Source organism: Chinchilla lanigera, unplaced genomic scaffold (assembly GCF_000276665.1).
Source record: "Chinchilla lanigera isolate Chin_1 unplaced genomic scaffold, ChiLan1.0 scaffold00007, whole genome shotgun sequence".
Classification (NCBI taxonomy): domain Eukaryota; kingdom Metazoa; phylum Chordata; class Mammalia; order Rodentia; family Chinchillidae; genus Chinchilla; species Chinchilla lanigera.
The window spans coordinates 2,471,157-2,499,074 of NW_004955408.1; the positions used below are offsets into that span (position 1 = coordinate 2,471,157).

At 57.6% G+C, this 27,918-nt stretch overlaps 1 protein-coding gene across 1 annotated transcript; it reads left to right on the forward strand.

Moving 5' to 3' along the window:
- Ccdc69 (coiled-coil domain containing 69) lies at positions 1–27,455 on the forward strand. The gene is made up of 9 exons (XM_005376057.2): positions 1–349; positions 12,287–12,356; positions 14,472–14,575; positions 16,408–16,495; positions 22,414–22,487; positions 23,500–23,601; positions 24,018–24,137; positions 24,888–24,985; positions 25,552–27,455. The coding sequence occupies exons 1-9, from the start codon at positions 293–295 to the stop codon at positions 25,727–25,729; spliced, it is 891 nt and encodes a 296-aa protein (XP_005376114.1). The 5' UTR covers positions 1–292; the 3' UTR covers positions 25,730–27,455.
- Positions 27,456–27,918: the final 463 nt, after the last annotated feature.

The window sequence follows — 27,918 nt, forward strand, 5'->3', positions numbered from 1 at the left end:
AAGGGGCGGCTGCCGTGCGAACCAAATCGTTTCTTCCCTGGGCCCTTAGGCGCCCCCCGCCCTGCGACAGCCCTCTCCTGCCCTGGCCTCAGCCTGTCCTTGGACGGCGTCCCGGTCACCTGCCGGCCGGCTGGAGGCCCGGCTGCTCGGGTATTTACGGCACTGGCCGGCCGGCTCCAGTGCGCGGCTTCAGTTTCAGGGTGTTGGGCAGGCAGGCAGGCGGGCGCGGAGGGCGCAGTGGGCCCGAGCTGGGCGGCGCCCGGGCTGGAGGAGGAGGAGGAGGAGGAGGAGGATGGGCTGTGGACCCAGCCGGCTGAGCTGCTGCAAGCACCCCGGGAAGGAACGGAAGGTAGGCGGGAAAGTTGGCTGGAGCAGGGCGTGGACTCCAGGCAGGGACCCGAGCCCAGGACCCCAGGCCCAACCCCAGGTCGGATGGAACCCCGGGAAGGGACCCCAGGCCAGACTGCAGGTTGAACCCGCGCCCCCCCAGACTGCGAGGTCCGGGACAGGTACTGCACCTCCCAGAGCCGGGCAGGGGCGGGTGGTATCCTAGGGTCACAGCCCAGCACGGTTCAGACCTGTTAGGAACTCAGAATCAGGGCGCAGGCCAGGGCACCGCACACCGTGCCAGCCCCTCCTCGCCAGGCTGGGCCTCCTGCAGCCTCCGTGGGCTGTGCTTGTCTCGGCCGCCCCGGGCTGGAGCCACCGGGAGCAAGTCTTCCCGTGCCTCCCAAGCTGGGTTAGGGCCCAGGGGACTGTACTCAGGTTTCCTGCAGAGGGCCCAGCTGCCCCCCGGGTCTGACGAGTCCAGGTCAGAGTTTGGAGCCTAAAGGATGCGTCTGAGCTCAATGAGCTCCTGCTCTGCTACACTTTGAGATCAGCTTCCCTCAAGATCCCCAGACGCCCCAAACTGGGACGACGTTTGATAATGCTGTGACCGCCACACTGAGCGTGCTCTCGCTCTGCTCTGTGCGTGGCTGAGGCAGGCTTTCTGCCTGGGGCGGGACCAGGGCGTTGCCGGCTCCTACCTCAGCGGGCAGCTCTGGGCGGAAGTGCAGTGCCCCTGGCTTACCTTGCGCCTCCTTTATTCTCGGGTCAGAAAACTTCACCAGCTGCGACCCAGACCCTCCTGCCTCTCTTGTGCCTAGGCCATACGGCCACCTGGGGTAGAATCTGGTCTCCCGGTCCAGCAGTCTTTACCCTCAGCTCTCCTAGGCTTCGGCCAGCCACAGAGCCCTTGGGCATGAAGACCTGTACCCTCATGGCCTCCCAACAGCCTGGCATGTCTTCCCTGCCCTTGTACGGGCTTTGCTGGCTTCTCACCTAAACTTCCTGTCTGTCGCTGTCCCTCTAGGTTTTGCCCTGGCCTAGGTTCAATCCCCAGAAGCCTGAGCTCTCGTGTCAGAGGGGACTGTAAATCTGGGATGTCCCCAGACTCCAGAAGGCCAGGTCACAGGGCCGGTGAGACGTAGCTGCAGACCACTCTCATAGCCTGCCTGCCCCCGGGTCCCTGGAAGCCAGGCTGCACCCTTTCCGGGTGGGGACGGAACCTGGCCAAGCGGGACGTGTGCGGGCCAGCGAGGGCCTGCGCTTGAGGCTGGTCCTCAGCAGCCCCTCCCTGGTCCTCCCCACCCTGTGCCAGCGCAGAGCAGGTGCTAAGTAAACCGCCGGGGACTGGGTGAGGGCGGAGAAGAGCCGCAGTGGGAGAGCCTCCTGCAGCCGGGAGCACACGGGAGCACACGAGGCTGCCCGCCTGGGGCCGGGCTGAGGATCTGTGGGAGGCACCCGTCAAGGCCGAGTGAGACCCGCGCTGGGAGAGCGCGGCTGAGGGGCTCTTTGTGCAGACTAGGGTGGCAGCGGCCATGGGTACAGCTTTGCTTGGTGGGGGGCTCCGCCGCTCAGGCCGGGGCTCCCTCGCCCCCTCAGGCCTCGCAAGGGCCCTCCAGGCTCGGAGTTCTGAGGCCTGCTGAGTTCTGCAGTCGGTGCCTCTGGGCTGGCCTGACCAACCGGCTGGGTGCCACTCAGGGGCCCAGCCTGAGGCGGTGCCTCTGCCTTCCTTGAGGGGACAAGGGAGTGAGTCAGTGCAGTCCTGGGTGGCCGGGGATGGGCGCCGGGGACCCGTCGGGAACCTGCGGTTCTTCCCAACGCTTCTTCTTGGCAGAAACTGTGGTCATCAGGGTCACGCCCCTTGGGGGGCCTTGGGCGAGGCCGGGTGGTAGGTGGAGGCCGGTGGAAGGTGTGGGCCTGCCTGGGGCTGAAGTGGGGCGAGGAGGGGCCGTCTCAGCCCCAGGGTCACGGGCATCCTGAGGTCAGCCAGCCAGAGACGCCTGGTGCCCGCTCCGCTGCCAGTCCCTCCTGCCCCAGGGGCTCCAGCCGCAGTGCCACAGGCCAGGCTGGCCTCAGGCAGCGGGTGCTTGCGGGACGTCCTGCCCTGGGCACTCCTGAGCACGTCCAGGTGGTGGTGGTGGGGAGGCAGCTGGGAGTAAGTAACCTGGAAGAGGATGGCCCAGGCTTAAATAATCCTCAGGCAGAACCGCGGACCGCAGGGCTCGGGGGTTAGAACTGCAGCCGCTCACTTTCCCATGAACTTGGCAGGCGTCTGCACGGCCCACACCGCACTCTGGGCTGGGTTCTGGTTCTGTCCTAGCTCACGGTGGGTCTGGTCAGTGGGTCTGGACGTGTCTCGGCTTCCCCGTGCCTCCGTTTCTTTGCAAGCCAGGCGCGCTGTTAGCTCCGGTGCCGTAGGACTGTCCTGTAACTTCACTGGGAGGACGCAGGGGCCAGCGTCCCCAGTAGCCTGCCAAGCAATCGGCAAGCTCTTGAGAGAGGTGATGCGGTGCAGCCGTAGACTTTAAGGACATCGCGGCCCGGATTGTGCCTGCGAAAAGCAAACAGGGATGCGGGGATGGCGGACGACGCCGTCCTGGGTGCGCAGGTGGTGTGGGAAAGCAGCCAGCGCCTGGTTGCCGCCCCAACCTCGGGGTCCAGCGGTGTGGAGAGCAGCGGTGTTCGCCACTGTTCCGGAAGGCAGGACTGTGGCCCGTGGGGTCAGCAGCTGGCGTTCTGCTCCTCAGGAGGAAGATGTGGCCAGAAAGACCTCAGAGTGTAGTGAGTCCGCGTTGCTAGAGGGACTCAGCAGAAGTCAGATGATATTTGGAAAAGAATTATAGAAGGGACGCCAGCCTAGGACTAGCAAATTTGGCAAATCTACTTGTTCTCGCTGGTTATTGTGCTTTTTTGGGGGGGGGGGTTGTTTTTTTTCCAGTACCAGGAATCGAACTCACAACCTTGCACTTGCCAAGCAGGCGCTGTGCCGCTGAGCTAAATCCCCAGCCCCGGTTATTGCGTTTTTAAGAAAGAATTTCATAATTTGGAAGAGAATTAAGAAATTTAAAACTCTGCTTCAAGACTCACTGTGAGACACACCCATTGAATACGTTCTGGGATCATTTTTGTCTCGATTTATTTTGTTTTTGTTTTATCTGCTTTTGGTTTTTGGTTTTTTGAGACAAGGTCTTGCTATGTGGTTCAGGCTGGCCTTGAACTCACTATGTAGCCCAGGCTAGCCTCGACTTCAGGTGATCCTCCTGCCTCCGCCTCCACATGCTGGGATTACAGGCATGCACCACCACTCCTGGCTCTACTTTTTTTTTAAAATATAGATAACATATGTGAGTATGACTATTTTTATAGAAGTGGGAGTATATTTTATCTGGATGTCTTCTGGTTACTTACTATCTCATGGGACATTTTCCCACACTCCATCATTCATGCAAATAAGTCTTCTCAGTGGCTCCCTCAGGTCCCTGGACTGACCCCTGATTCCCTAGGTTCCTTAGCTGTTGGGACCCCTGGTTGCTTACATTCCCTACTCCTGCCTGTTACTGATCAGCATCTTTGCAGGGGCCAGCATGACCCTGGGCTCAGAGGGGATCCGGCAAGGTCACCTTGGAGACGGCAATTGACTGGGCTCTGGGAGTGGAGGGGTGAGACAGCAAGGCAGCAGAGTGTCCGAGGCAGAAGGAACAGGGGAGCAGGCCCTTCACCCCAAATCACACGGAGTGGACACATCTGACTCGGCGCTGGGTCTGCCCGGGCTGGGCCGTGAAAGGAAGCTGCCCTAGGGACCAGCAGAGGAGGCCCAGAAAATAATCACGCAAGCTGAAGTCAACACAGGCTTGCATAGACGGGCAGCAGCCTGCAGGACAGGGGAGGTTTGAACTGCATGTCTCTGTGATAAGGGGACAGGCGTACTTTACACCCTGAAACGCACTCGAATAATTCCTAGTGATCGCTGTCTCTGAGATGGGACCTGTGACGGCGGGCACTCTGCACCCGTATACACGTGCGGATCTTGTTTAGTGACGCAGGGCGTGGAACCGGGGCCTTGCATAGGCTAGGCAGGCTCCAAGCCACGTCCCCAGCCCATCATATCTGAATTCACGTGCTGCTCGGAGGGGCCGAGAGCCCGACAGGCTCCCTCCCACCTGGAAGGCGTTCCGTTGGCCTCCGCCGGGTGTTATCTTTGCAGTCTGCGCTGCACGTCAGCACTTGCGCTTCTTTTTTGTTACGAAAAGGACAGAAAGGATAGAAGTTCAAATGAATTCCCCAGAAACAGGCTGCGGTGTGAATCAAGACGGTGAAATTCTCTGGGGTGTGGACTGTAGCCGTCAGTCGGCTCACAACAGAAATCTCAGCTCTGTCCGAAGCAGCTCTACAGGGTCTCGGTGTGAAAGTCGTGAGTTTTCATGCTCAGAAAAATAAACTTGAAAGAATAGGGACCCCTGCTGTAAAAATCTGATGGACGAGCCCACCTCTGGCTCTGACGTCTCAGGTGTCAAGGCCTGGCCCCTGGCCTCTCGGGGTCCCCACGCCAGCCTGACATGCTGTCCAGGATGACCGGGGCAGAGGAGGGACAGGAAGGCTCACGGTGGGAGTCTGGCCGGTGTCGAAAAGGTGGGAAGAGGATGCGTCCTTCTTTAGCCATCTAAGTCCTCCCATTACCCGAAGACAAACCATCGGAGTCTCTTGCCAGATGAAATTTAATCCCCGAACACAGCTTATTTTGTGTCACTTTGTTTTCAAACTTGAGCCTTCCGGAGCATCTAGGCCAGAGTCTCATGATTCACGGGTGCTGTGCTGTCTGACCTCCTCCTCACCTGCGGGAGACCTCCTCCTCACTGCTCCACTGCTCGGACAGTGAACTTGCCGAAAACCTGCGGCCTCCGCTCGGGAGCCACAGCCCGGCAGAGGGCGGAGAGAAGCCCTGTCACCCCATGCTGGACAGAGGGAGCAAGGGGCTCCTTGGACACCCGATGCTCACCTGTTCTCCACCCTGGACTTCTCGCCGGCTCCGTCCATGCAGGAACTGCCTGGCCCGCTTTTCTGGCCCAAGGGACACCTTTGTTCTGCTACTTTCTTGCGCACACATCATCCTTGAATACATTGTTGCTGGAAGAGTTCTGCGAGTTCTCCGGGGCCAAAACTCCCCCTCCTGGAGCACAGCGTTTCAGCCCTTTCTCGGCAGGCGATAAGGCCTCCGGTCCCGATCCGGCCACTCCAGGCTCTTTTCCTGTGATGGAGCTGCCGGAGGAATAGCGTCTTTGCATACCGGTGTTTGACCTCTTGTATGCAGAGGGCCACTCGCTCTTCGGAGGTGTGGGCAGTGCTGCGTGCCAGGAGGCAACCTAGTGTGTGGAGCCGGACCTTGGTGCTGGAGGGAGGGCTGGTCTCTACTGCTCCCCACGCAGACGTCCTGCCCTGAGCACTCAGTGGGTCCTGTTGGTCCTCTCCCTGCTCAGAGCACAATGGCAGGGCCGAGGAACATGCTGCTTGTGGTTTGGAAGGTGGTGCTGAGCTGTCACTCCGGGTCCAGGCCGCTCCGCCTCGCTTTCACACCCAGGATGCTGAGCGCCGGAGGGGCGAGGGCTCGGGACCTCACCCAGGCCTCCTGAGCACGGCCCTGCCTGTCCTACCCTCCCGTGCGTGCTCTGCGTGACACGCGCTGGCAGCTGAGCGTGCCACACCACAGTCCCTGCCCTGCCCAGAGCGAGGGTGCGTGACAGGATGGATGGAAACCCAGGTAGCAAGGTGGCCTTGCTTCCCCGGCCGCAGCGTGTCCAAACCGAAGGGCTCTGGAGTTTCCCGTAGAGAGGAGGAAGCAAAAGCCCAGAGAGGCACACAGCCAGCAAGTGGCAAGCCAGGGCTTCTGCTCTGCTTTCGCATGACTGGGGAGTGGACCCAGGGCCTTCACTCTGAGCTACACCCCCGGCCCTTTTCTAAGTTTTTATTTTGAGACAGGGTCTCACTACGTCGCTAAGTTGCCCCGGCCGGGCTCAAACGTGGGCTCCTTCTGCCTCAGCCTCCCAGAGTGCTGGGGTTACAGGTGCGTGCCAAGCCCAGCTGCAGGGCCTCAGCGGTGGATGCCCAGCTTGCCCCTGGGCTGAGGACACAGGTGGACACCTGGCAGTGCCGACGCCATTTCCGCCTGCTCCTCCAGGGTCCCCTGTCCGCCAGGCTGACCCCCAGACAGAGGTGACCAGAAGCGGCAGGTCCCTGGGAGGCTGATCTGGCCACGAGAAGGCGCGTGTGGGAGGAGGCGCACGGACGAGGCGGTGAGGCGCCTGTCGGGAGGCTGCTGTGAGGGGGTCGGCGTCTGGGGCCTTCGTGGCTCTGCAGGGGCCGAGCGGGTGCAGGTGTCTGGAGGGAAGCGGCCCCTGCCTCTGGGAGGCCCCGCCTGTCAGCAGTCTCTCAGCGGAGACCACATCCGCCCCTCCCCAGGGCTCAGGCGCTGCAGGTGCTCAGAGCAGCCCGGCCCGCGCCCCACTTTCAGTTGGTTCTGGTCGGTCCCACACGCAGGCCTGGGAGGCGCCGACCACCGGGAATGCACTGCGCCTCGGCGGCCCTGGCAGGGCGCGAAGGAGGTCCCACGCGGGCGTGACCTGGCGGGACGTGCCTGCCGGTTTGGGGACGGGGATGCGGAGGCCTGGTCTGTGGTGTTCCAGCCTCTGTACTTAGGGGATGAGTGCCGACGTTTCCCCACAGCGCCAGTGCTCGGGCCTGGCCCTTCCTCCCCAGTGCTCGGGCCTGGCCCTTCGCCCTGGGCTCCCGCCGCCTCCTTCCTGCCTCTCTCTGGCCCACGGCTGTGCCTGTGGTTGCTCAGACCGGAAACCAATGGTCCTGGGGCTGCACCTGGGTGGAGTCCGGGCAGCGGGAAGGCAGCTGTCACCCCTCGAGGCTGCGAGCTGGTCCTTGCCCTGAAGGCCCAGCCCCCGGCTGACACTGGTGTCCAGATGCCCACGGGAAAAGGAGGAGGGCGCATGCTGAGGTTCTCCCCGGGTGGTCTCCGGCAGGCACTCTGCCCAGCCCCCCCCCCCAGGGCCTCAGTTTCCCTATCTGGGAGAGGCGTGGAGATTGGAGCAAACTCCCCGGGGCCCTTCCTGGCTGCCCTCTGGGTCCCCGTGCACCTCCTCAGCTCAGCCAGGACAGGCGGGTGGACGTGGCCCGTGGGAGCCGGGCTACGGCTATGGACCCGGCAGCGGCCGGCCGGACTCCAGGCCCTGTACACCGAGGGCTCTAGGTTAGCTGGAGATTGCCACGCGCTTAGCAGAAATACACGAGCTCGGGCGGCCACAGGCAGAGTGGGGTGAAGGTTCTGGAAGGTGGGCCAGGCCAGGTGCCTGCAGGCAAGGCACGCCCTCCTCAGGGCCACCCTTGACCGCATCTGGAAGGGACAGCTGGGCAGCTGCTGTCCAAGTTGCTTCTGCTCGTGTCGCTCTTACCTGCCGGGGCTCAGAATTGCAGGGAGGCTGGGACGCCCACCCCAGAGGCGTGCGGGTGCCGCTCCCCCGTGCTGTAGCCCGGAGAGTACTGGACAGAGCTCCGAGGCGCTGTGAGGCTGGCACTTTGTGTGCCGCCTACGCTAGCGGAGTACCCTGCGTTCCTCAGAGGGGTCTGCTCGCTGGACGCGGGGACACTTGGTGGAGTCCTAGGCTGTCGTGCCCTGCACGCCCACGAGGCAGGCCCACCGGAGGGTAGCTCTGACACTCCTGAGGCGTGGGCACTTGCACCGCGTGGCCACAGTCCTGCCGCACGAGGCTGGAGCGGCCACACCAGCCACTTCCAGTCCTGCCAGTGTTTGAAGAGAGCGGTCAGGCTTTCTCCCCGGTTCTCCGGGCCGACCAGCTGTTGTCCTGGTCACAGCTTTGGTCCTGGGTCTCCTCTCCTTCCAGGGCCTGTCAATTTCTTCCCGGGTTGGTCCACGCTCCCTCCAGACTGTGAGCGTCTTCTCGGGGGTCTCACCTGGCTGCAGGTGAGCTTGTCGGGCTCCGCCACAGCTGTGGGTCCCGTCCTGTCATCCTAGCCAACTCCTGTCTGCTTTGGACAGCTGTGCCCGCTGCAGCCCAGGGGGCTTCTGGTCCATCTGCAGGTCGGTGAGTGCTGGGCGAGCTGCAGGGCTCAGAGCTGTGTGCACCACCCAGGTACCGCGCTCCACTTCCAGCCTTTAGGGGCAGAGCTGCGGAGACCCTGATCCTTCACAGGTGGAGAAGCTGAGACCCAGAGAAGGGACGTGACTTACCTAAAGTCCCCCCAGTAAAGCTGGAGCCCTGGTGTCCCAGGCCGCCCCATCCCAAGTTCTCCCACATTCCGTACAGCCAGCCCTCTCCCTCCCCAGCTTCCGGTGACTCAGGAAGCCGCTGTCCCTGTTCGGAGCACAGCCCGGATGCCCCACCCAGCCCTGGGCCTCCCTACGACGCCCTCCTGTTGGAAGGGGAAGTTCTCACGTCCCCTTCACACCTCTCCCAGGCGGGCGTGCTGCCCTCTGACCTCTGAGGAGGAAGCGTCCCAGCCACCCACCCAGGGTTGCCTTCCATTCAGCAGTCGTCTGAGTCCCGCTCGGCTCTGGGCCACGTGTCCCCAGGGGCCGTGAGCTTCTGGGTCATCTGCAGAAATGACCGGGAATGGAGATCCCAGCATGCACTTGCCCTCAGGTGCCGTGGGTCCGGAACTGGCCTGGAGAGCCTATGACCGGAGCAGCCCACCTGCCCCTCACCCAAAAAGTCCTGTGTGGGTCACCACGCCGCACACGGGGCACACCCAGGGTGGGTTTCACAGGCGGTCTCTGTTCTCCAGGAGGACTGGGCCAGACAGGAGACACAGTGCTCACCGCATGCCGCTGCACCCTGGGAGCCTGGGGCTCGGAGGACAGGGGCTGGCCCGGCCTGCAGAGGGCCGGAGGCCAGGGAAGCTCAGGCACCTGACAGCAGCCTGGGCAGCATGGGGTGGACATGCGTATGCGTGTTGGGGCCAAGAGGGACCAGTGTTTTGATCTAGCAAAGTCGCCAACAATTTTTAAGAAGTGGTAAGGAGAGAGTTCACGCTGGCTGAGGTGTAGCCACGAGCGGGCGAGTGAGTTTTGAAGGGCGGGGCTGCTCGTGTTAGATAGAGTCACGGGCTGGCTGGCCTGTTTGTTTACTGGTGTTGGGACGTGAACCCAAGCACAAACTCCTGCACGCTACACCCACGTTCTGCAGCTGTACGTGCTATAGCGCGGTACGGCCCCAGCCGGGCGCAAAATTTTATTAGTGTGTTCGCTAAAGCATACTTAACAAATTTAAAAATGGAAATACTGTAATTCCCCAGCACACGGGAGGCTGAGGCAGCAGATACCAAGTTCCAGGCCAGCCTGGACTGTGTAGTGAGGCACTGTGTCAGAATAAAAGCCACCACAATAAATAAATAAAAAATAAAAATAGAAATAATCTAAACACTCAACAGTAGATTAAATTACTAAATTCATTCTCTTTTTTTTTCTGTCTTTTTGAGACAGGTTCTCGCTATGCAATTCAGGCTGGCCTTGAGCTCACTTTGTGGCCTAGGCTGGTCTCGAACTCACAAAGATCCTCCCGCCTCAGCCTCCCGGGTATTGGGGTTACAAGCGTGCACCACCACGCCTGGCCAATAAATTCCTTCATATGGATGTTCTACCTGAGTCTTTGAAACTAATATGTTTATACAATAGCCATGCTGTGTAATAAATGCTTACAGTATGTTTGAAAAACTACAGTGTAAGCAAGCATATGTGATATTCTGGTGCTGAATACAGCTGTAGAGGAGACAGTGTATGCCTTTGTGCTCTGGGATTGCCTTGGGTAGTGGGATTTAATTTTTATATTTTTCTGTATTTTCCATTCTGGAAAAGATGCTTGCAATATATTTAAAGGGTAAGAGAGTAGTGGCGGTGATTACCTGGGGACTGACGGTGGGCTTTGAGGACTCATGCTAAGGTCATGTCCTGCCTGTGGTCTGGCAGCCTTCCTCTCATACGTCTGGTGCTGGGCCTTGAACCTGGGGCCTTCACACTAAGCTTCATCCTCAGCCCTTTTCAAATTGTTTATTTTGAGACAAGTTCTCACCAAGCCATTAAGTTGCCCAGGCTGGGCTGGAACTTAGGATCCTCTTGCCTCAGCCTCCCGGGGTACTGGGATCATGGGTGTACACCACCACGCCTGGCAGTCTGGCAGCCTTTTTTGCAGAGGAGTTCTCTGCCGTTCTGTGATTGCTGTTCTTCGGAACGAGGCAGGGTCTCGGATCTCAGTGCAGATGGCAAAGCGTGTGATCTGGCGGCAGCCTGAGAGATCTGCTGAGCCCACTCTGGGTGCTCCTCAGAGATGCAGCAAGAACCTTCCGAGTCGCTGAGCCGTTCTGTGTTCGGGACGCTGCGGGTGCCTTGGTCCCTGTAACCCTCACAGCCTCGCCAGCGCCCAGACCGGGCACAGCCACACGGTCCCTGTGCTGGGCTTAGGGTGTGAACCCAGGTCCACGTGATTCTAGGGTCCTAGAGTTCTTAACCTTCAGCTCTACAGGCTCTCCCACTTCCGCACTGGTTCTGAGGCTGGTTGGGACAGAGGCCTCAGTGTGACGCTGTCCCAAACCCCCAAGGTCTCAGTCACCTCGCTGGTAGTAACCTTCGTCTACAGTGCTCTGGAAAGAGCTGAGGCGAGCCGGGCGTGGTGGCGCACGCCTGTAATCCCAGCACTCGGAAGGCTGAGGCAGGAGGATCCTTGGGAGCTCGAGGCCAGCCTGGGCTACAAAGTGAGCTCAAGGCCAGCCTGAACTGCATAGTGAGTTTTTGTCTCAAAAAGACAAAAAAAAAAAGAAAAAAAGAAAAAAGAAAGAACTGAGTCAGATGCCTAGAACCGGGACCCGAGGGGTCGTGGGGCGAACTGACCAGACCTGACGTCCACTTCCCACAGCAGGGAGCAGGCCTGGGGGGCGGCGCACGGGCACCAGGAGCAGAGCCAAGCCTGGACCCAGGGGTTCTTGTTCCATGAGAACACTAACCCGGTTCACCTTGCAGCAACAGGGAAGGGGTGGCATTTTCCATCGTCTCCCTCCTCCCTCCGGCCGTGGGGCTGGCTCCTGTCATGTCCAGATTCCTGCGCTGACAGCCCCTCTGCTCAGCCTGGGCCGGGTGCCACGCCTCCCTCTGTCTGCCAGGGCACAAGCATGCCAGGCCCCATGCCAGCACCACGGGGCAGAGGAGCTGTCCTGGAGGCTCCCTTGGGATCAGCCCTCCGCTGTCAGGGCATGCGTCCGAGCAGAGGGTCTCAAGGTCAGGAAATCATTGCCAATTTTCATCCTAAGAATTGCTTTGTACAAGTGTGTTACCATAGTCAAAAGTAATGTTTCTCTTTTTTAATACACAATTGAACATTTTTGCAACTTTTTTCATGGTCTGACTTTTAAAAGTGGTTTTTTAAAAAGTGGTTCTTAAAATAGGATCTAGAACTTTTTTTTTTTTTTTTGTCTTTTTTAAACAGTTCAGGCTATGCAGTTTAGATTGGTCTTGAGTTTACGTTGTAGCCCGGGCTGGCCTTGAACTTGCAACAATCATCCTGCCTCAGCTCCTGAGTGCTGGAATTACAGGCATGCACCACCATACCTGGTTATTTTTTTCTTTCTTTCTTTCTTTCAGAGGGCTTCCCTTTGTAGTCCAGGCTGGCTTTGAACTCACTATGTACCCCAGGCTGCAATCCTCCTGCCTCCAGAGTTCTGGGGCTACAGTGGTGCGCCACCATGCTTGGCTGACAATTAACTTAAAATATTGTTCCTCTATGACATCTTAGTATCGGCTGGCACGGGGTTGTGACCCAGAAAGCCCTTTCTTCGAGTTTCTCCTTCTGTCAGACTCAGCCGGTGTGGCCAAGGCGGGGTGAGGCCTGAGCTACCTTGACCAAGTTCTGACCCCACCAGCCTCTGCTCATCTGTCAATCATCTCTTCCAGCGGCACCGAGGACAAGAGCAGCCACCCAAGCCAGAGCCACAGGAACTGGGTCCCCTTAGCAAGGATGCAGGTGAGTGGCCAACCCCATACCCTACCTTGTAACCAACAAAACAATGTAGCTCAAGAGCCCATGAGATCTCAGGTAGGTTACATTAACAGGAGCATCTTGTCCAAGACCGTGGAGGTGATAACCTTGACCTGGACCTCCTCATTCTGAGCTGCCAGTTCCATACTTAGCGTGCTGTGCCTATTTCTGGAAAGTATTTCTGAGGGATTCAGAAAAAATGGAGGAAGTACTGCAGAGAGAAATCAGACTAGTGAAAAATCCGGAAAATATTATGTCCTGCAGGGAATGGGTGAGGGAACGGAGGATGGTCCACCCAGAAGGAAGATGTTACCTTAAAACCACGCTGTCCTCCGAGGGTCTGAAGCGGCCCGGGGGAGAAGGAAGATGAGCTTTGTTCCGGGTGCCGCAGAGGGTGGTACCAGGCCCTTGAGGCAGCAACGGTGCGCAGACCGAGTTCAGCCTGGTCTCAAAGAACTGCTTGTGTGGCCGCTGGTCTCCCGGGCTCCGGGCTGCCTGGTAATAGAATGAGTGTCTCTCTCAGAGGTGTTGGATTACAGCCTGGACGCTGCCTGTGATATTGCCGTAGATCAGGTTCAAGCCCCAGAGAAGCAGGTGGATCCGAATTTGGAGGCTCTCCAATCGTATATAAAGATTCCCTGGCCAACGTCAAAGACGCAGACCCCGGGGCCTGCCACAGATTGACTCGGGAAGAATCTCGGCAGTGGGCTGAGGACCCGCATTTTAAACGGATTTTTTCAATAGGCCTCTCCCCTGCTGGGCCAGTGTGGTCCCGACCCCCTGGACCTATGCTGAGCCGGGGGACTGGGGAGCGGCTGGCTCCCTGGTCACAGCCATTGCCGTCCACCTCTGACGGTCACTCCCCGGAGCCCAGGGTTGAGCGACACCAGCTCCCCGCTCTGTCCAGAGGGGCTGACCATGGGGCAGGCTTCCTAGTCCTTACTTCCAGCCACCTTGGCCAGACCCTGCCCAGGACATCGCCGGGACAACAGCGAAGCTCGCGGCAGCAGCGCCCGCCGCTCATGGCGGTGATGAGCCCGGCTGGCCAGCTGGGGAAAGCACTTAATGAACGGCGGAGACCGGGGACTCAGCGCCTCTGCTGTGAGCGACCGCGGTGCTTTCTGTTGCAAGCGGCAGAAGGAGGTGGACGTTAGGAGCGTTAGGCAGGCGGATTGGGAACAGTTAGGAGTCGGGGTCCCCGCCGCCCCGATTGAGACCTGGGTGATCCTGGGAGGGGGCGGGCCGTCTGTGCCTGCCTCAGTGGCCTCAGGGTGCTCTGGGGTGGTCACGGTGCACCCCACCGTGGGTGTGGGAGGCTTAGTGGGGCACTGGAGCCGTGCTGGGCAGGGCTCACCCCCAGGGCTCCGTACCTGCTTTTGTTACTTTTACTGTCATTGTTTTCTGACTGAACAATCCAGGCACCCCACGAGCTGGGCACCATGCCTTTCCTGAGTGCATGCAGGTGCCTGAGGCCCAGGCAGGGCCCATGCCGCCTCTGTCAGCCCCAGCTGCTGCTGGCGGCAGAGGTCGGGTGGGCACCCCAGGGAAGCCTCCTCCCTGGTCTCAGGCAGCCCCTCTGCACGCAGCTGGGGGTGCAGTGCTGAAAGTGAGGGGTCACCACGATGCGCCCTCAGGCCAGGCAGCTGATGCACAGGACCGGGTGGCGCGTTCCACACATCCTGAGCGGGGGAACCTGAAGACGGCGGCCTCTGCAGAGCCATGTCCTGGCCCAAGAGCTGCAGCTGACCGGCGGCTCCAGCCCAGGCTGACATAAGGGCGTGTATTGCCAACTCTGAAATTTTTCAGAAAAAGGTTAAATCCGTGTTATCAAGGAAAATCTTCCCAGTTATGATTCTCAGGAACTATTTTCTGGTGCAGATGTTGGTGGGAGCAAATCGAGCCCCCTCTGCCTGGCTGCCCCAGAGCTCCCGGGTGCTGGAGGCTGCAGAGACCACCGGCCCCTGCCTTGAAGCAGGACGGGTTGGGGGCCCTCTGGGATGGTCCCTGAGTGTCCGGGGCTCACATCCTTCGCTGCGGCTCCCACACTCCCCGCCCGGCCTGCACTCCGCGGTGCTCCAGCGTTTTGCTCTCTCCCCGCAGCCGCGACTCTCCCGCCGAGCGGGGCGGAGGAGGCCGAGCAGCACCAGGAGGACATCGCCAGGCTGCTGCAGCAGCACACGGAGCAGGAGAAGCGGGCCCAGCAGGTAGGCCCGCGCCCGCCGCACTCTTTCCCCTTGTGCTTCCTGGCGATTTTGGTTCGGTGTCATAAGCATTTCTTGCCAGGAAGGAACCCTTGATCCGCTGCACACGTGTTTATCTCTGGTCACTCCAAGCCAGACACCTGGTCTACCACGAGCGGAGCGGGCAGCCGCTCTCCGCAAGCCGACATTCCAGCTGAGAAGAGCCGGAGTGCGGGTGCTGCTGGGCTCGCCGCCTTCAGGGCCACCGTGTGTTTGGGTGGGGCACCAAACTAGGGCAGGCTGACGAGCTGTGAAGGAAACACCAGCGTCCCTTCTGGCTGAGTGTGATGGCTTGTTTAAGACCCTCGAGGGGTGGTGCAGGCCTGTAATCCCAGCACTTGGGAGGCTGAGGCAGGAGAACCACAAGTTCAAGGTCAGCTAGGGCTCCTTAGTGAGACCCTATCTAAAAAAAAAAACATATGCATGTATATGTATATGTGTTACGTACGCTAAAGCTGAAGGGTCACAAGTTCAAGGTAGTCAGCCTAGGCAACCTAACAGGACCCTGTCTCAAAATAAAAAATGAAAAGGGTGGAGCGTAGCTCAGTGATACAGCCTCTGCCGAGCATGTGCCAGGTCCCAGGATTCAGTTCCCAGGACCGCAGAACATGATTTGAGGGTGAAGAGGGAAGGACTCCGCCCGCCGCCGGACTCCTCGGACATCTGGGCTGCAGAAGACAAGGGAGGCTGAGGGTGTTCCCGGCTCACATGGGCCGCAATGTGCCCTCCCTGCAGGCGCAGCCGGGATTTCATCTTCCTCGACCCAGCTCTGCCACCCGGCCTCCCCTTCTGCGCCTCAGTTTCCTCCCCCAGCAGGGGAGCTCTAAAGGTGGGGTGCAAAGTCTGCTCCACATCCTCTTCCTCGTTCCCTTTAATCGCATGTGTGAAACACACTCGGCATGAACCTTCAAAATCCTGAAACGCAAAGTCTCTTTTTAAAAATGACTCTGTAGGGCTGGGGATGTAGCTCGGTGTCACAAGTGCCTGCCTGGCAAGTGCGAGGTCCTGAGTTCAATGCCTGGTACCAAAAAAAGAAAAAAAAAAAAGACTCTGTAGTTAGGAACACAGCCCTGCTAAACTGTGCGGCTGTTTGTTACCAGAAGGTTTTCCTGTGGACCAGACTGCCGAGGGCGAGCTGCGTGTGGAAGGGAGCTGCAGGGTTCTCTGAGGGGCGCGGGGTGCTCAGGTCTGGAGCACCTGACCTCCAGCCCCCAACACAACACAACGTTGTTTGCTCGGACACCTTATTCAGACACACAGCTTGGGCTTGGTGGTGACCTCCTGATGTGGTCCGGCCCTGACCTTTGCCAGGGGAACGCTTAGGCTTGAGACCTCGCGGGTCCCCGGGGTCCTCCGTGGGATCCTGCCTCAGCAGCAGGAGCTCAGGACGCGCGGGGCTGGAACCCCTTCCGTGGGCCGTGGCTCCGGGGCAGCCCTCGCCTGTACCCTTGCAGGCAGTGCAGGGCTCAGGAACAGCTCCAGTTTGGGGCGGTGAGAATGGAGGCACAGGTGCCCGTGAGGCCTGCCCTGGGGGACAGCGACAGAGGAGCTCGGGGGCGGGGCTTCCCCCTGCCGCCAAGTTCCTTGGTAGCCGGGTCATTCTCTGGGAACCTTTCTCAGCCCAGCAGGGCAAAGTCTGCCACACCTGCCACGCCTCTGTCCTTCCGTCCCTCTGTCCGTCTTGCCCACCGGTCAGCCAGGTGTGGGCTCCGATTGCTGAGGTCCGGGCTCTCCTGAGGGGCTGAGCCTCCCGGCTGAGCTCTGAAATCTCACTGCCTCGGGCCTTCTGCCCCCAGGTGGAGAAGGCGAGGGAGCTGGAGCTCCTGGAGAGGCTGGAGGAGCAGCGCAGCGTCCTGGAGGGACAGCGAGAGGAGGCCCTGCGAGGTGAGACGGAAGTGGCGCCCCGGCCAACACCAGCCCTTTCCCTTCCTCCGCAACTCAGCAGTCCCACTGGCTCCATCACAGCTGGAGTTCGCAGGAACTCCCTTGGCCCCAGGAGGGTGGTGGAATTTTCTTCCAGGGCCACAGCTTTAAAAGTCTGGCACCAAGCCACATGTGGTGGTGCTCGCCTGTAATCCGAGCACTCTGGGAGGCTGAGGCAGGAGGATCACAAGTATGAGCCCAGCCTGGACAATTGAGTGACTTAGAGAGATCCCATCTCAAAATAAAAACTAAAAGGCTGGAGGTGTAGCTCAGGGCAGAGGCCCTAGGTTCATTCCCAGGACAAAAACAAAACAAAACCAGCACCATGTTGGTTTACCTTATTTGACATTTTTTTAAAGCAGTGCTTATGCATTAAAGAATAGTCCAAAGCCTAGATAAATAGGAGAATTGTTAAGTACCCACACTCCACCCCCACAAGGTTAACATTTAGTTATATTGAGGATTTTGATAAATAACTCTTTCCTCTTACATCACCAACTGTGGTCATCACAAAACACTGAGAATTATGAATTAAATGAAAAGATCCTGTAGTGTAGAGGTGAAGGGCTGTTCTCCAGAGCCGCGGTCCCTGGCTGTGAGTCCAGCCGGCTCTGCTATTCTCAGCTGTATAGCTGTAAAAGACTTATTTCGTCTGCCTCACAGGTATTAATGAACACTCAACAGTGTCATGACAGACAGGCGAGAGAGGATGTGGAACGGTGCAGAATGCTTGGTGGATAACTATCAGCATTCATGATTTTTACTAGTTACCGCTTGGATACAGACCCCTCGGTGTCTTTTTCTCTGTAAATGTGTAGAATGTACACCTACACACACAAATTGGTCTTTTACCTTTCCACTTTGAATTCCGTGAGGACCGTGTCATTGAGCTCTTCTAGAACTTCTAGTAACTCTAGCATTCCCATTTATATCTTCATTCATTGAAGAGTCCCCTTGGGTAACGGGTAGGTCATTTCAGTGTTCCTGCTATTGTTTATAACATCTCTGCCACTGTTTATAATAACAGTGACTCTTGGACAGTGAACTCTATTTTGTAAAATCTTTGTCATATTCCTAATTATATTTCTAGAGTACTTTCCAGGTAGAATCAGGAGGGCTAAACTTGCGTATACACATTTTTCCCGCTGGTCAAACAGCTATAATATTTACCATTAGCGACACTAGCACATCTGCAGTGCCTTCGCTTACAGCCCAGTTCCAGGACATCTTCCTCACCCTAGGGCAGCATACTCTCACCAAGTTGTCGCTTCTCATCCTCCCGCCAGCCCCTGGCCACCATGAATCTGCTGTCGCTGCACCCCATCCACTCCGGGCACCCCTGAAATAGAATTGTAAGACCTGTGGCCTTCGCATCCAGTTTCCTTTCCCTAGCGTGAGGTTCCCAGGGCCCATCCGTATCTCAGCATGCATCTGCACCCCATTCCTTTTTATGGCTGAGTAATATTCCGCTGCATGGACCATGCTCTGTTGATGCGCATCAAGCCACCTCCACCCTCTCCCCCTCTGAGCAGCGCCTGCAGACGCCCGCTTGCCTGCTGACTTCAGGTCCCCAGGTGTACACCAGCGAAGAGCAGCTGTACCTCACCCTTTGAGGAACCACCGAGCTGTTTCCCATAGTGATTGTATAGCTTTGTGCTCCCACCAGCCGGGTGTGGGTCCTGACTGCTCCGTGTCCTCATCGACATTTATTTTCCAAAGTCACTGTCGCACACGTGTGTGAAGCGGTCATCACGGTTTTAATCTGCACTTCCACGATGACGGATATGGCTGAGCATCTCTCCGTGTGCTCCTTGCCCGTCCGTGCACCTTCCTTGGAGGCTGCCGTATATATTTTGGCGATACTGAAGTTAACCCTGAAAATGATTTTTCCTTGCATCGTCAGTATTTGTATGATTTTTCCCCAGAATTAACCCTGTTTCCCTGAAAATAAGAACCAGCTGGAAAATAATCAGTCTTGAAAACTAGAGATCAAAACCGTCAGACCCAGCCAGCCTATCCCTGCCGTACTTGCATCCCTGTTTTCTGCCTCAGTGTCTGCTCTGTAAGGCAGGGGAGGCCGGTACAGGCTGACGGGGCTGGTGTTTTTGACCTCTAATTTTCAAGGTGGACTATTACCCAGAGGGGTCTTATTTTCCAGGAAACATAGTATTTATCTTTTTAAAAACACAGCCATGATTTTTTTTTTTTTTTTGGTCTTTTTGAGACACGGTCTCACTATGCAGTTCAGGCTGGCCTTGAGCTCACTTTGTAGCCCAGGCTGGTCTCGAACTTGCAAAGATCCTCCTGCCTCAGCCTCCTGAGTGCTGGGAGTACAGGTGTGTGCCACCACGCCCAGCAGGAGTCATGATTATTTTACATGCGATATTTTATATCCTAAACTGAGCCTGGTGGTGCACACCTGTAATCCCAGCACCCAGGAGGCTGAGGCAGGAGGATCATTTCGAGTTCGAGACAAGTCTGGGCTACAAAGAGAGCTTAAGCCCAACCTGAACTGCATAGCAAGACCCTGTCTCAAAAAGACCAAAAAAAAAAAAAAATTATATCTTGATCTTTTCATTTAACATTGTATCAAAGTGCAGAAGGGCTAGACTGTAACATACAAGGTTTGCTTATTTCCTGTGAGTCTGGACATCTCCATTCTAGCTTTGCAACACGGGTGTAAACATCTTTTGCATAAAGTTATGCCCACATTTCTCAGTAGAGCTGCAGAGGCTCTGTAGGAGAGGAACTGGAACAGAGGTCTGAGCAATTTTAGGAATCTCGAAGTATATTGCAACACGAGCAGCGAACATTTTGAAATAGAGTTAAAGCCCCTTGCCGGAGAATTTCCAGAGCCGCGCTGTGACACTAACACAGCCGTTAGCAACTCAGCCTGTCCCTTACCTTCTTGACACTCAGTCCCGTTTCTCTCTAAAATCCATCTTCTCTACTTCACAAGGGTCTGTGGGGAAAGAAACTTATTCTCTAAACTTCGGTATTATTTTTATCACTATAAAAATGTTCATGAGACTTTTCCTGCTATAAAACCCAAAGGAGAGTACCTGTCCTCCTTTGTCAGATTCCTTTATAGTTATTTTCGAACTGGCAGCATAATAAGCACTGAGCAAGTATGTATTGAATGAAGGAATGAACAGCTTGCGGGAAATATGTGAGACTGTATTTACTCCTGGGAAGACACGGAAGTAACTGGGAAAGCCTGGTGGTGACTTTCCATACTCCGTGATCCTTTGTTGTCTTTCATCTTCTATTTTTGTTTCAATTTTTTGCATCTTAAATTATCTATGTGTGCACACAGTTCTATAAATTCTAACGTGCAGCCACGCACGGTGACACACACCTATAATCTCAGCAACTTGAGAGGCTGAGGCAGGAGGGATACAAGTTCAAGGCCTGGCTGGGCAACTTAGTGAGACCCTGTCTTGAAATTAAAAAAAAAATAGTAAAAATAGAAAAGGCTTGAGCTATAGCTCGGCGGAGCGCACTTGGCCAGTGTGCAGAAGGCTCTGGGTTCAACCTCCAGCACGAGGGAAAAACCAGTTCTAACCCACATGTGGTTTTGTGTGACCATCTCCATAATCAGGACATAAAACAGCTCTGCCACCCCAGGGCCTCCATGCTCTCGTGTTCGTCTTGTCCCCAGGCTGTGGCGCGCCTGGTGTTTTCCACAATTACAACTTTGTCCTTGGGCGCCCTTACACAGACACAACGCGTCTGCGCGGGCTTCTCCCGCTCATCGGGAGCCGTTGAGCACCCGCGGTCTCTCGCTCTTCTTTATTGCTGAGCGGAGTTCCCAGTCAGCTCCTTGACTTGCCGCAGGGCGTCATTCCCAGTTGAGGTGACTGAACAGAGCTGTTCTAGGCCCCCACGCACAGGTTTTGGGGTCACCAACGTGTCCATCTCTCCGGAGTGACTGCGCGGGAGTGACCGCTAGATCACACAGTAAATACACCACTAGCGTAATGAGACGTGGCTGTCTGCCGTCCAGGGCGACCCCCCTTCAGCACCCGCAGTGACGGAGGCCTACGTGCCTTGTTGCCCACACTTGCAGTTGTCGGTGTCTTTATTTAGTCCGGGTTATGGGGCGACTCTCCCTGTGGGTTTAGTCTGCATTTTAATAATGACTGTCGAACATCTTTTCTTTTTTTTCTTTTGTCTTTTTGGGACAGGGTCTCGCTATGCAGTTCAGGCTGGCCTTGAGCTCACTTTGTAGCCCAGGCTGGTCTCAAACTTGCAGCAATCTTCCTGCCTCAGCCTCTCAAGTGCTGGGATTACAGGCATGTGGGCCACCACACCCAGCCCTCAATAATCTTTCTGAAATGCGCTCTTTCTCCTCTTTTCAACTCTGATGATACAGATGTTAAGACATTTTAGGACTATCTACAGGTCCCTAAGAGCCTGTTCATTCCTTTTTATTCCATTATTTTCCCCTCTATGTTGTCAGAATGGGTAGTTTCTATTGATCTATCTTTAGGTTCACTGTCTCTCTTAGATTATCTCCATGCAGCTGATGCTGCTGCTCGGTGAGTTTTTCGTTGCATTAATAATTCTTTTACTTCTAAAATTTCCTTTTGGCTCTTCTGAGTCGCTCCTGCTCATTTGCCAAGACTTTGTCTTCCTGCACTTCCTCCCGTTCCATCCAGATTGTAGCTATCTGGGATCAGAAGAGTGGACGAAGTCCTTCCTGTCTTACCTGGAACCACAGCTGGTCTTGATAGGCAAATTAACAAACAGGCCCATTGTTTTCTAAAATTAAGGATGTAGTTTTTGATAACTCCATCACGTTTATATCACTGTACATTCTTTTCCGTATTACTACTACCCACCCAGCCATGGGCCCTTTGACTGCACACACATGCATACGTGTGTGTGTGTGTGTGTGTGTGTGTGTGTGTGTGTGTGTGTGTGTGTGTTACTGAGAATACCCGGTCGCTTTTTTTTTTTTTTATTTTCTATTTTGAGACAGGGTCTCAGTAAGTCACTAAGTTGCCCAGGCTGGGCTCGAACCTGTGATCCTACCTCCTCAGCCTCTCGTAGGGCTGGAATTACAGGCCTGTACCGCAATGACTAGCTTCTTTAGCTGTGTTAAACTCTCCTGCCCTCTCTATTCTACTTCTCTCCCTGGCCACTGATTGGCCCTGTCTCTGCTGTCTTCTCTCAATTGAGACAAGGTTGGAATTTTCCAAAGGGCACCACGGGATAATAAACAGCTACGAACTCGGGGAATGACAAGCAGCTCCGGCCCTGAACAGCACGGCCCCAGCTGGAAGCCTTACACGTCCTCCGCTCATGTGACCCTGGAGTCTCCCCTTGAGACAGTCAGGACAAGCGCACTGACCCCGTTTCACCGTCGAGGCAGCAGGACTTTTAGATGTGTGGTGTGATCTTCTCAAGGCCCCTGTTTTGGAGAAGCAGAGCCAGTTGAGGTGAATTTCCTGGCACAGGTCGAATGTGCTCACCATAGCTCTGTCCTCTGCGGTGACAGGGACGTTTCATGGTCATGTGATTTCAGCGGAGGCATCTCCATGGTGTGACGCATGAGGCAGACGAGCTTGCTGCAGGGTCTCGGGATGTGGGCCTCAGGGAGGTGTGGGCGGCACCCACAGCCTGGTAGGTTCGCAGCTGTCGTTTGTCTCGCGGGACATAGTTTATCTCCATTCCCTGAGCTTTTGTTGAACACCTAGTGTTTCTGGCACGGCTCCCCTGCTAGCCTGGGAGACAGAAGGATGAGTAAGACCCACCCCAACTCCTGGCCATGTGGGCCCCAGGCGATCCTCTCTGCCCTTCTGTCCCTCCACGAGTTTCCCAGAAGACTGTGGGGGAAACCCACCTGGGCTCATGGAGATCTCCTCTCCCCACAGTCCTGCGGGCATCACACGAACAGGAGAAAGAAGCCCTCACCCGCTCCTTCCAGGAGGCCAAAGCTGCCCTTCAGGTAAGATGAGTGAGCAACACCAGCCTCAGGCTTGGCAGAAAAGCAGCATGGAAAGGGCTGGGGATTTAGTTCAGCAGCACAGCGCCTGCCTGGCAAGTGCAAGGTCGTGAGTTTGATTCCCGGTACCGGAAAAAAAACAAAAAAACAAAAAAAAGAAAAGCAGCATGGAGCCCCAAAGCAGCCAAAACCGATGGACTCTAGCAGACAGGGGCGAGGTGGCCACCTGCCGCACGTCCCAAAGCCCCCTAATGCAGTGACCAGACCATCACTTGCTCAAGAGGACTTGATTTGCAGTTGGGTTTGCCCAGTTGTTGCAAGGTCTGCTGGGAGGATATTGGAGATCACATGACTAGACTGGCCAGGGACCCGTGGGGACGTGAAAGGAGGCATTCAGCTCAGCACGGCTGCCCAGGGGATATTTCCCAGAGGAACGAGAGCTAAGCTGGAACCTGAAAGATGGGTTAGAATTTTTCAGTAAAGAAGGGTAGGAAAAATGCCCTGAGCAGAAGAAAGCAGTTTATCCTAAAACCTGGAGAAAAGAGGGGGAAAGTATAAAATAGCGAGGATCTGGGGCAAGTCCAGATGCCCAGGATGCGGAGTCTGAGGGCAGGGAGGGAGCAGCTGCAGAGGCGGGTGAGGCCAGCGGGAGCCCGGGAGCCACGAGAAAGGGTTGTGCTTGATCCGGAGGGAGTGGTCAGGGCTGAAGAGGAGGCCGTCTGAGCAGGGAAGCGTTCAGAGCGGAGCACGAACTTGTGCAGAGCCGAGAGGCCAGGCTGCAGGAGAGAGTGCGGAGACGGAGCTGGGAGATGAGGCAAGGAAAACTCCAGCCCTTGAGGACAAGAGGCGGGGCGGGGACCGGCAGGCAGGGGCTGACGGAGACTACCCCTGAGCGATCGTGTGGAGCAGACACAGACAGACGGAAGGGCCCAAACCTCCCCCCACCGCCCTGGGACGTGGTGCACTCCACCTTTCCCACCAGACTTTGGTCCCCTCCTCCTGCTGCCTTCTGCAGGACACCATAGCAGCCCTGACCTCCCAGCTGGAGGCCTTCCAGGCCAAGATGAGGAGGGTGGAGGAGTCCGTTCTGACCCGAGACTACAGGAAGCACATCCAGGTAGGGCCTTCGCTCCTGGGCGGTGGGAAAGGCCGGCACCTCGGCAAGGCCAAGTCTCAGCGCTGACTCCTTCCAGAGGGGCCTGGAGCCAGAGCGTCATTTCCTGACGGGGAGGAAGGCACGGCACAGGCAGATGGGTGGGAAAGGCGCCAGCCCCTGGATCCAGCGAGATCTAGGTGCACACAGCAAACCTGCCGTGTAGCACAGGACCCAGCCTGTGAAAGGCAGCCGCCTTACCTGGGAAAGTGCTAGGGCAGCCGTAAGGGTCACCGGGATAAAACGCTCACCGGGAGCCAAGAGGGGGTGGCGTCTTCGGAAAGTCAGCGAGCTGGTGGTGGCAGAGTGGGGAGAAGGGAGGCAGCCCGTGCCCTTCTCTCCCTGAGGGTCTCACGAGGTCCCTCCGCCTCCCTGCCTAGGACTACGGGAGCCCCAACCAGTTCTGGGAGCAGGAGCTGGAGAGCTTGCACTTCGTCATCGAGATGAAGAGTGAGCGGATCCGCGAGCTGGACAAGCGGCTGACCCTCATGGAAACCGTGGTCCGTGGCTGCAAGCGCGGGAGTGCCGCAGGGGCCTCTGCTTTCTGGGCGTTTCCCTTGTGAAAGTGTGCGAAGGAGCCCCACTCCCACCCGGGCACCGCAGCTTCCACCGGCCTGTGTGCCGAGGCCAGTCCGTGCCCGCTGGGCTGGGCAGTGGCTCCTGGTCGTCGGTCCTGTGCCTTTACTGGCACTCACGCCGCTGTAACTCGGACAGGTAGCCTGGCTGACCAGGAGAGGCTGGCAGCCGTCACAAGCCAGGCGGGCGCTGAGGACAGGTGGCTTTGTCTGCAGACAGAAGCCTCAGAAACCTGGGGCTGAGTCCAAACCGACTGCATTGCTCTGGAAGGTTCCCTGGTCCCCTGTGTAGACCTATCCCCAAACCATGTCAGACGTTCCCTGTAAATTCTGTGGAGCCATCCTTGTGGGAATGCACAACATAATTTTGTTTACATAGACTGTGTCCTTTTGATTTTTGGAGGCCAAGAACAATACGCTTTCTTCTATAAGCGGATGGTGATGGGTGAGGGTAACGGCTGTGTTCATTTTCACATCTCTCTGTAGCCAAATTAAACGATGGCCGCCCGCTTTAGCTCTGTAGCTTTATCACAGGTTCTCTCACTGTTCCGTGAAACGCAGCGTCCAGGCAAGGATGAACCCGTGCTTGGGGGACCCTGGACACGAGGGAGGTGACAGCAGGCGCTGGGCCGTGTGAGTTTGGCGGCTTTCTGAGCTCATTCTGGTTTGTTACAGAAAGAAAAAAATCTGATGTTAGAGGAAAAGATCACAACCCTGCAACAGGAGAATGAGGACCTGCACGTCCAAGCCCAGAACCAGGTGGTGGTGTCCAGGTAGCCGTCCTGCCTCCTTTCCGCCCTCCCGCCCCCTGTGGTCAAGCTCCTGAGCTGGGAGGGTCTCTAAGAGCCTGGGGGTGGGCTGACAGGAAATGTGGTTCCCCTTTCCTTGGGAGTCCGGAAACCCCGTGGACCTGATCAGCCGGAATCGCGGCCGCTATCTGAGTCTGTTGCTGCTGCCTCCATGGGCTCCTGGGAAGAGGGGGAGGAAGCAGGAAGTGTGGGGCTAAACGGGCCTAGGTGGGGTGAAGCAGTTCTGAGGGCTCTGCGGGTGAGTAACCGAGAGATCGCACCACTCCTGGACTCCCCACGATGATTCCAAGGGGTAGGTCCCCGGGTGTCCTTCTCACCTTACAAACGAGGAAACTGAAATTCAGTGACAGCAAATGACCCGTCTGGGATGTCACGGACAGAGGTCTGCAGCAGCCCTGAGCGGTCACAGGCACCTCGAGCCCGTCCCCAGGAATGACAGTGACACGGGCAGGCTGGGGACCCCGAGGAGGCTGCTGGCCTGGAGCAAGGCTGAGTCCCTGCAGCAGCCCCGGCCTCTGTCTGCACTGCAGGCAGCTCTCGGAGGACCTGCTTCTGGCCCGCGAGGCCCTGGAGAAGGAGTCGCAGATACGGCGGCAGCTGCAGCAGGAGAAGGAGGAGCTGCTGTACCGGGTCCTCGGGGCGGACGCCTCGTCCGCCTTCCCCCTGGCCTCTGTCACCCCCACGGAGGTCTCCTTCCTGGCCACCTAGGGGGCGGCTGGGCCGGGCCCTCTGCGGGCCCTGTGGTTCCAACCCCACCGAGGCTCTCGGAGAAGACGCGAGAACCTCTGGGTTCTCTTCCCAGGAAGGCGCGAGGGCACGGTGAGCTGCAAGTCCAGGTGTGCGCCCCAAGAGCCCTGGCCCTGGGGTCCCGAGGATCACCCCGTGGGCTTTGCAGGCCCTGGGAACACGCAAGAGGAGCACCCTGCCTCCCGCTCTGTCACCCAGATCAGGGAAACTGAGGCTTCTCCCGAGGCCCTGAGAAAGAGCCCGCCCGGGCCCCAGGGTGCAGCCTTGCTGCCAGCTCAGTTCTAGCCTGGTCTTTCCCAGCCTCGGTTTACCTCGCTCTGAGACTGTTAAGGTCGCTGTTGGGTGGCTCGAGTCGCGGCAGTGTCCAATTCCAGGCCTGACTGAGGGTCAGGCTGCAGCTGGGGGCCGGACATAGCTCATGCCTCAGACCGGGCCAGGGAGCGGCTGGGCCGGCGCTCCAGGTCCTTCAGTCTCAGGGGCCACGTTCGGGGGTCTGAGGACCCTCAACAGGCCGAGCAGGAACCTCGTCCCTGAACAGAAGTGGAAACAGGAGTGGGGAGCAGACGCCAGAGTCAGAATGGCTGACCCTGTTGCTCTTTTCCTTCTCCTGGGCTCCGGGGACATCAGTCTGTGACGAGGCCCTTCTCTACCTACCCCACCCCAACCCGCTCTCTCTGCTGTCTGCCTTTATCCTCCGGCCATCCAGGGCTCCCATGGCCCTCGGCTTCCCCATCTGTGAAAAAGGGTGACTGCAATCCAGGCATGTAGTGCATACCTAAAATCTCCACACTCTGGGAGGCTGAGGCAGGAAAATTGCAAGTCAAGCCCAGCGTGGGCAATTGAGCTAGACCCTGCCTCACAATAAAAAGGTGTGGGGTTGTAGCTCGGTCCCCAGGATGACACACACACTCACACTCACACTCACACACGGGCTTGGGAGCTGCAGCGAGAGACCTCAGCAGGCCCAGCCAGCCAGCCTGTGGACCTCAGGCTCTTCTCAGGAAGCTCGCCCTACGCGGAGCCTGTCTGTGAGATGCTTTTGCACAGCCCTCTCTCCCATAATCCTCAACGGTCCTTGAAGCAGGCTCTTGTCCTCAGCAGCGGAGCAAAGGGAGATCACCAGAGCTAAGGCCCAGCGTCGGCATGAGCCCTGAACCGGCTCGCAGGGAGCCGGTCCGAGTTCGCTGTGGCTGCCCTGCAGGGGTCAGCATCCACCCGCCTTTCCCAGGGCCCTGGACGCAGCCTCTGCCCCTTTAGCTCCAGACGTTCCTGCGAGCATGTTTCTCCACCTCCCCGGGGAGCAGGGGGACCAAGAGGCTGGGATGCAGAGACGCTTTTCCGGCCATGGCCGGGCCTTCTCCACGAAGCCTGAGGACAGCCCTGGGGTGAAGCACACGTGTCGTTTTTCATGCAGCTTTTCCAAAGCAAGGCAGATCTGCAGTCTGTGGGACTCTGCAGCCTTTCATGTGCTACCGCGCCCTGCGAATTTTCACGCAGGGGGCAGAGTATGGAGCACCTGCCAAACTGCCTCCGGCTGCAGAACGCACTTGAGGAAGCACCTGCTAGCCGAAAGGGGCAGGGCTGGGGAGCAGGGGTTTCCCCCGCGCAGCCTGTGGTGGACAGAAATAAACCGTGGTCAGACCCTTACTCGGGGCAGGCAAGCTGTGGAAGCTGAAATCAACTCGAAGTACCTTGTTTCTGTGTCTGCTTTTCCTGGGAGAAGAAAGAGGTGATCAGGACCGTTAAGGAATAAATTCTGAGGCCTGGGGCCCCTCAACCTTTCCGGGCTCCCCTCTCGGCTCCCAGACCAGAGGTGGAACAGGGTGAGGTGCAGGCTGGACTGAAGGGTGAGGGTGGAGGGCTGCTGAGGGTGAGGGGACAGTCTGGGGTGGGAGAATGCACGGGTGAGTGAGAAGGCTTCTGCTGGGGACACAGCCTGCACGAAAGGAACCTTGCGGTGCCCGTGGTACCCACTGGGCCGTGCCTCCTGCTCTGTGCAGGATTGCCAGCAGCCGAGAGGCTGTGCCCAGCAGGTTGGTGGCCCTGCAGACCTGGGGACGCCAGCAGCCCAGCCCCCACGTTTACCGCACACGAGGTGCTCTCAGCCGCTGCTGGACCTGGGCCTTGAGGTGGGTCACTTTGCCCCGCTG

What these genes read in the sequence shown, in the direction of transcription:
- Ccdc69 (XM_005376057.2), top strand. Translation starts at nt 293, where the DNA reads ATGGGCTGTGGACCCAGCCGGCTGAGCTGCTGCAAGCACCCCGGGAAG. An exon ending in AGGAGAAGCGGGCCCAGCAG is followed by an intron (nt 14,576 to 16,407) that starts GTAGGCCCGCGC and finishes TTCTGCCCCCAG; the next exon opens with GTGGAGAAGGCGAGGGAGCT. An exon ending in GCGAGAGGAGGCCCTGCGAG is followed by an intron (nt 16,496 to 22,413) that starts GTGAGACGGAAG and finishes CTCTCCCCACAG; the next exon opens with TCCTGCGGGCATCACACGAA.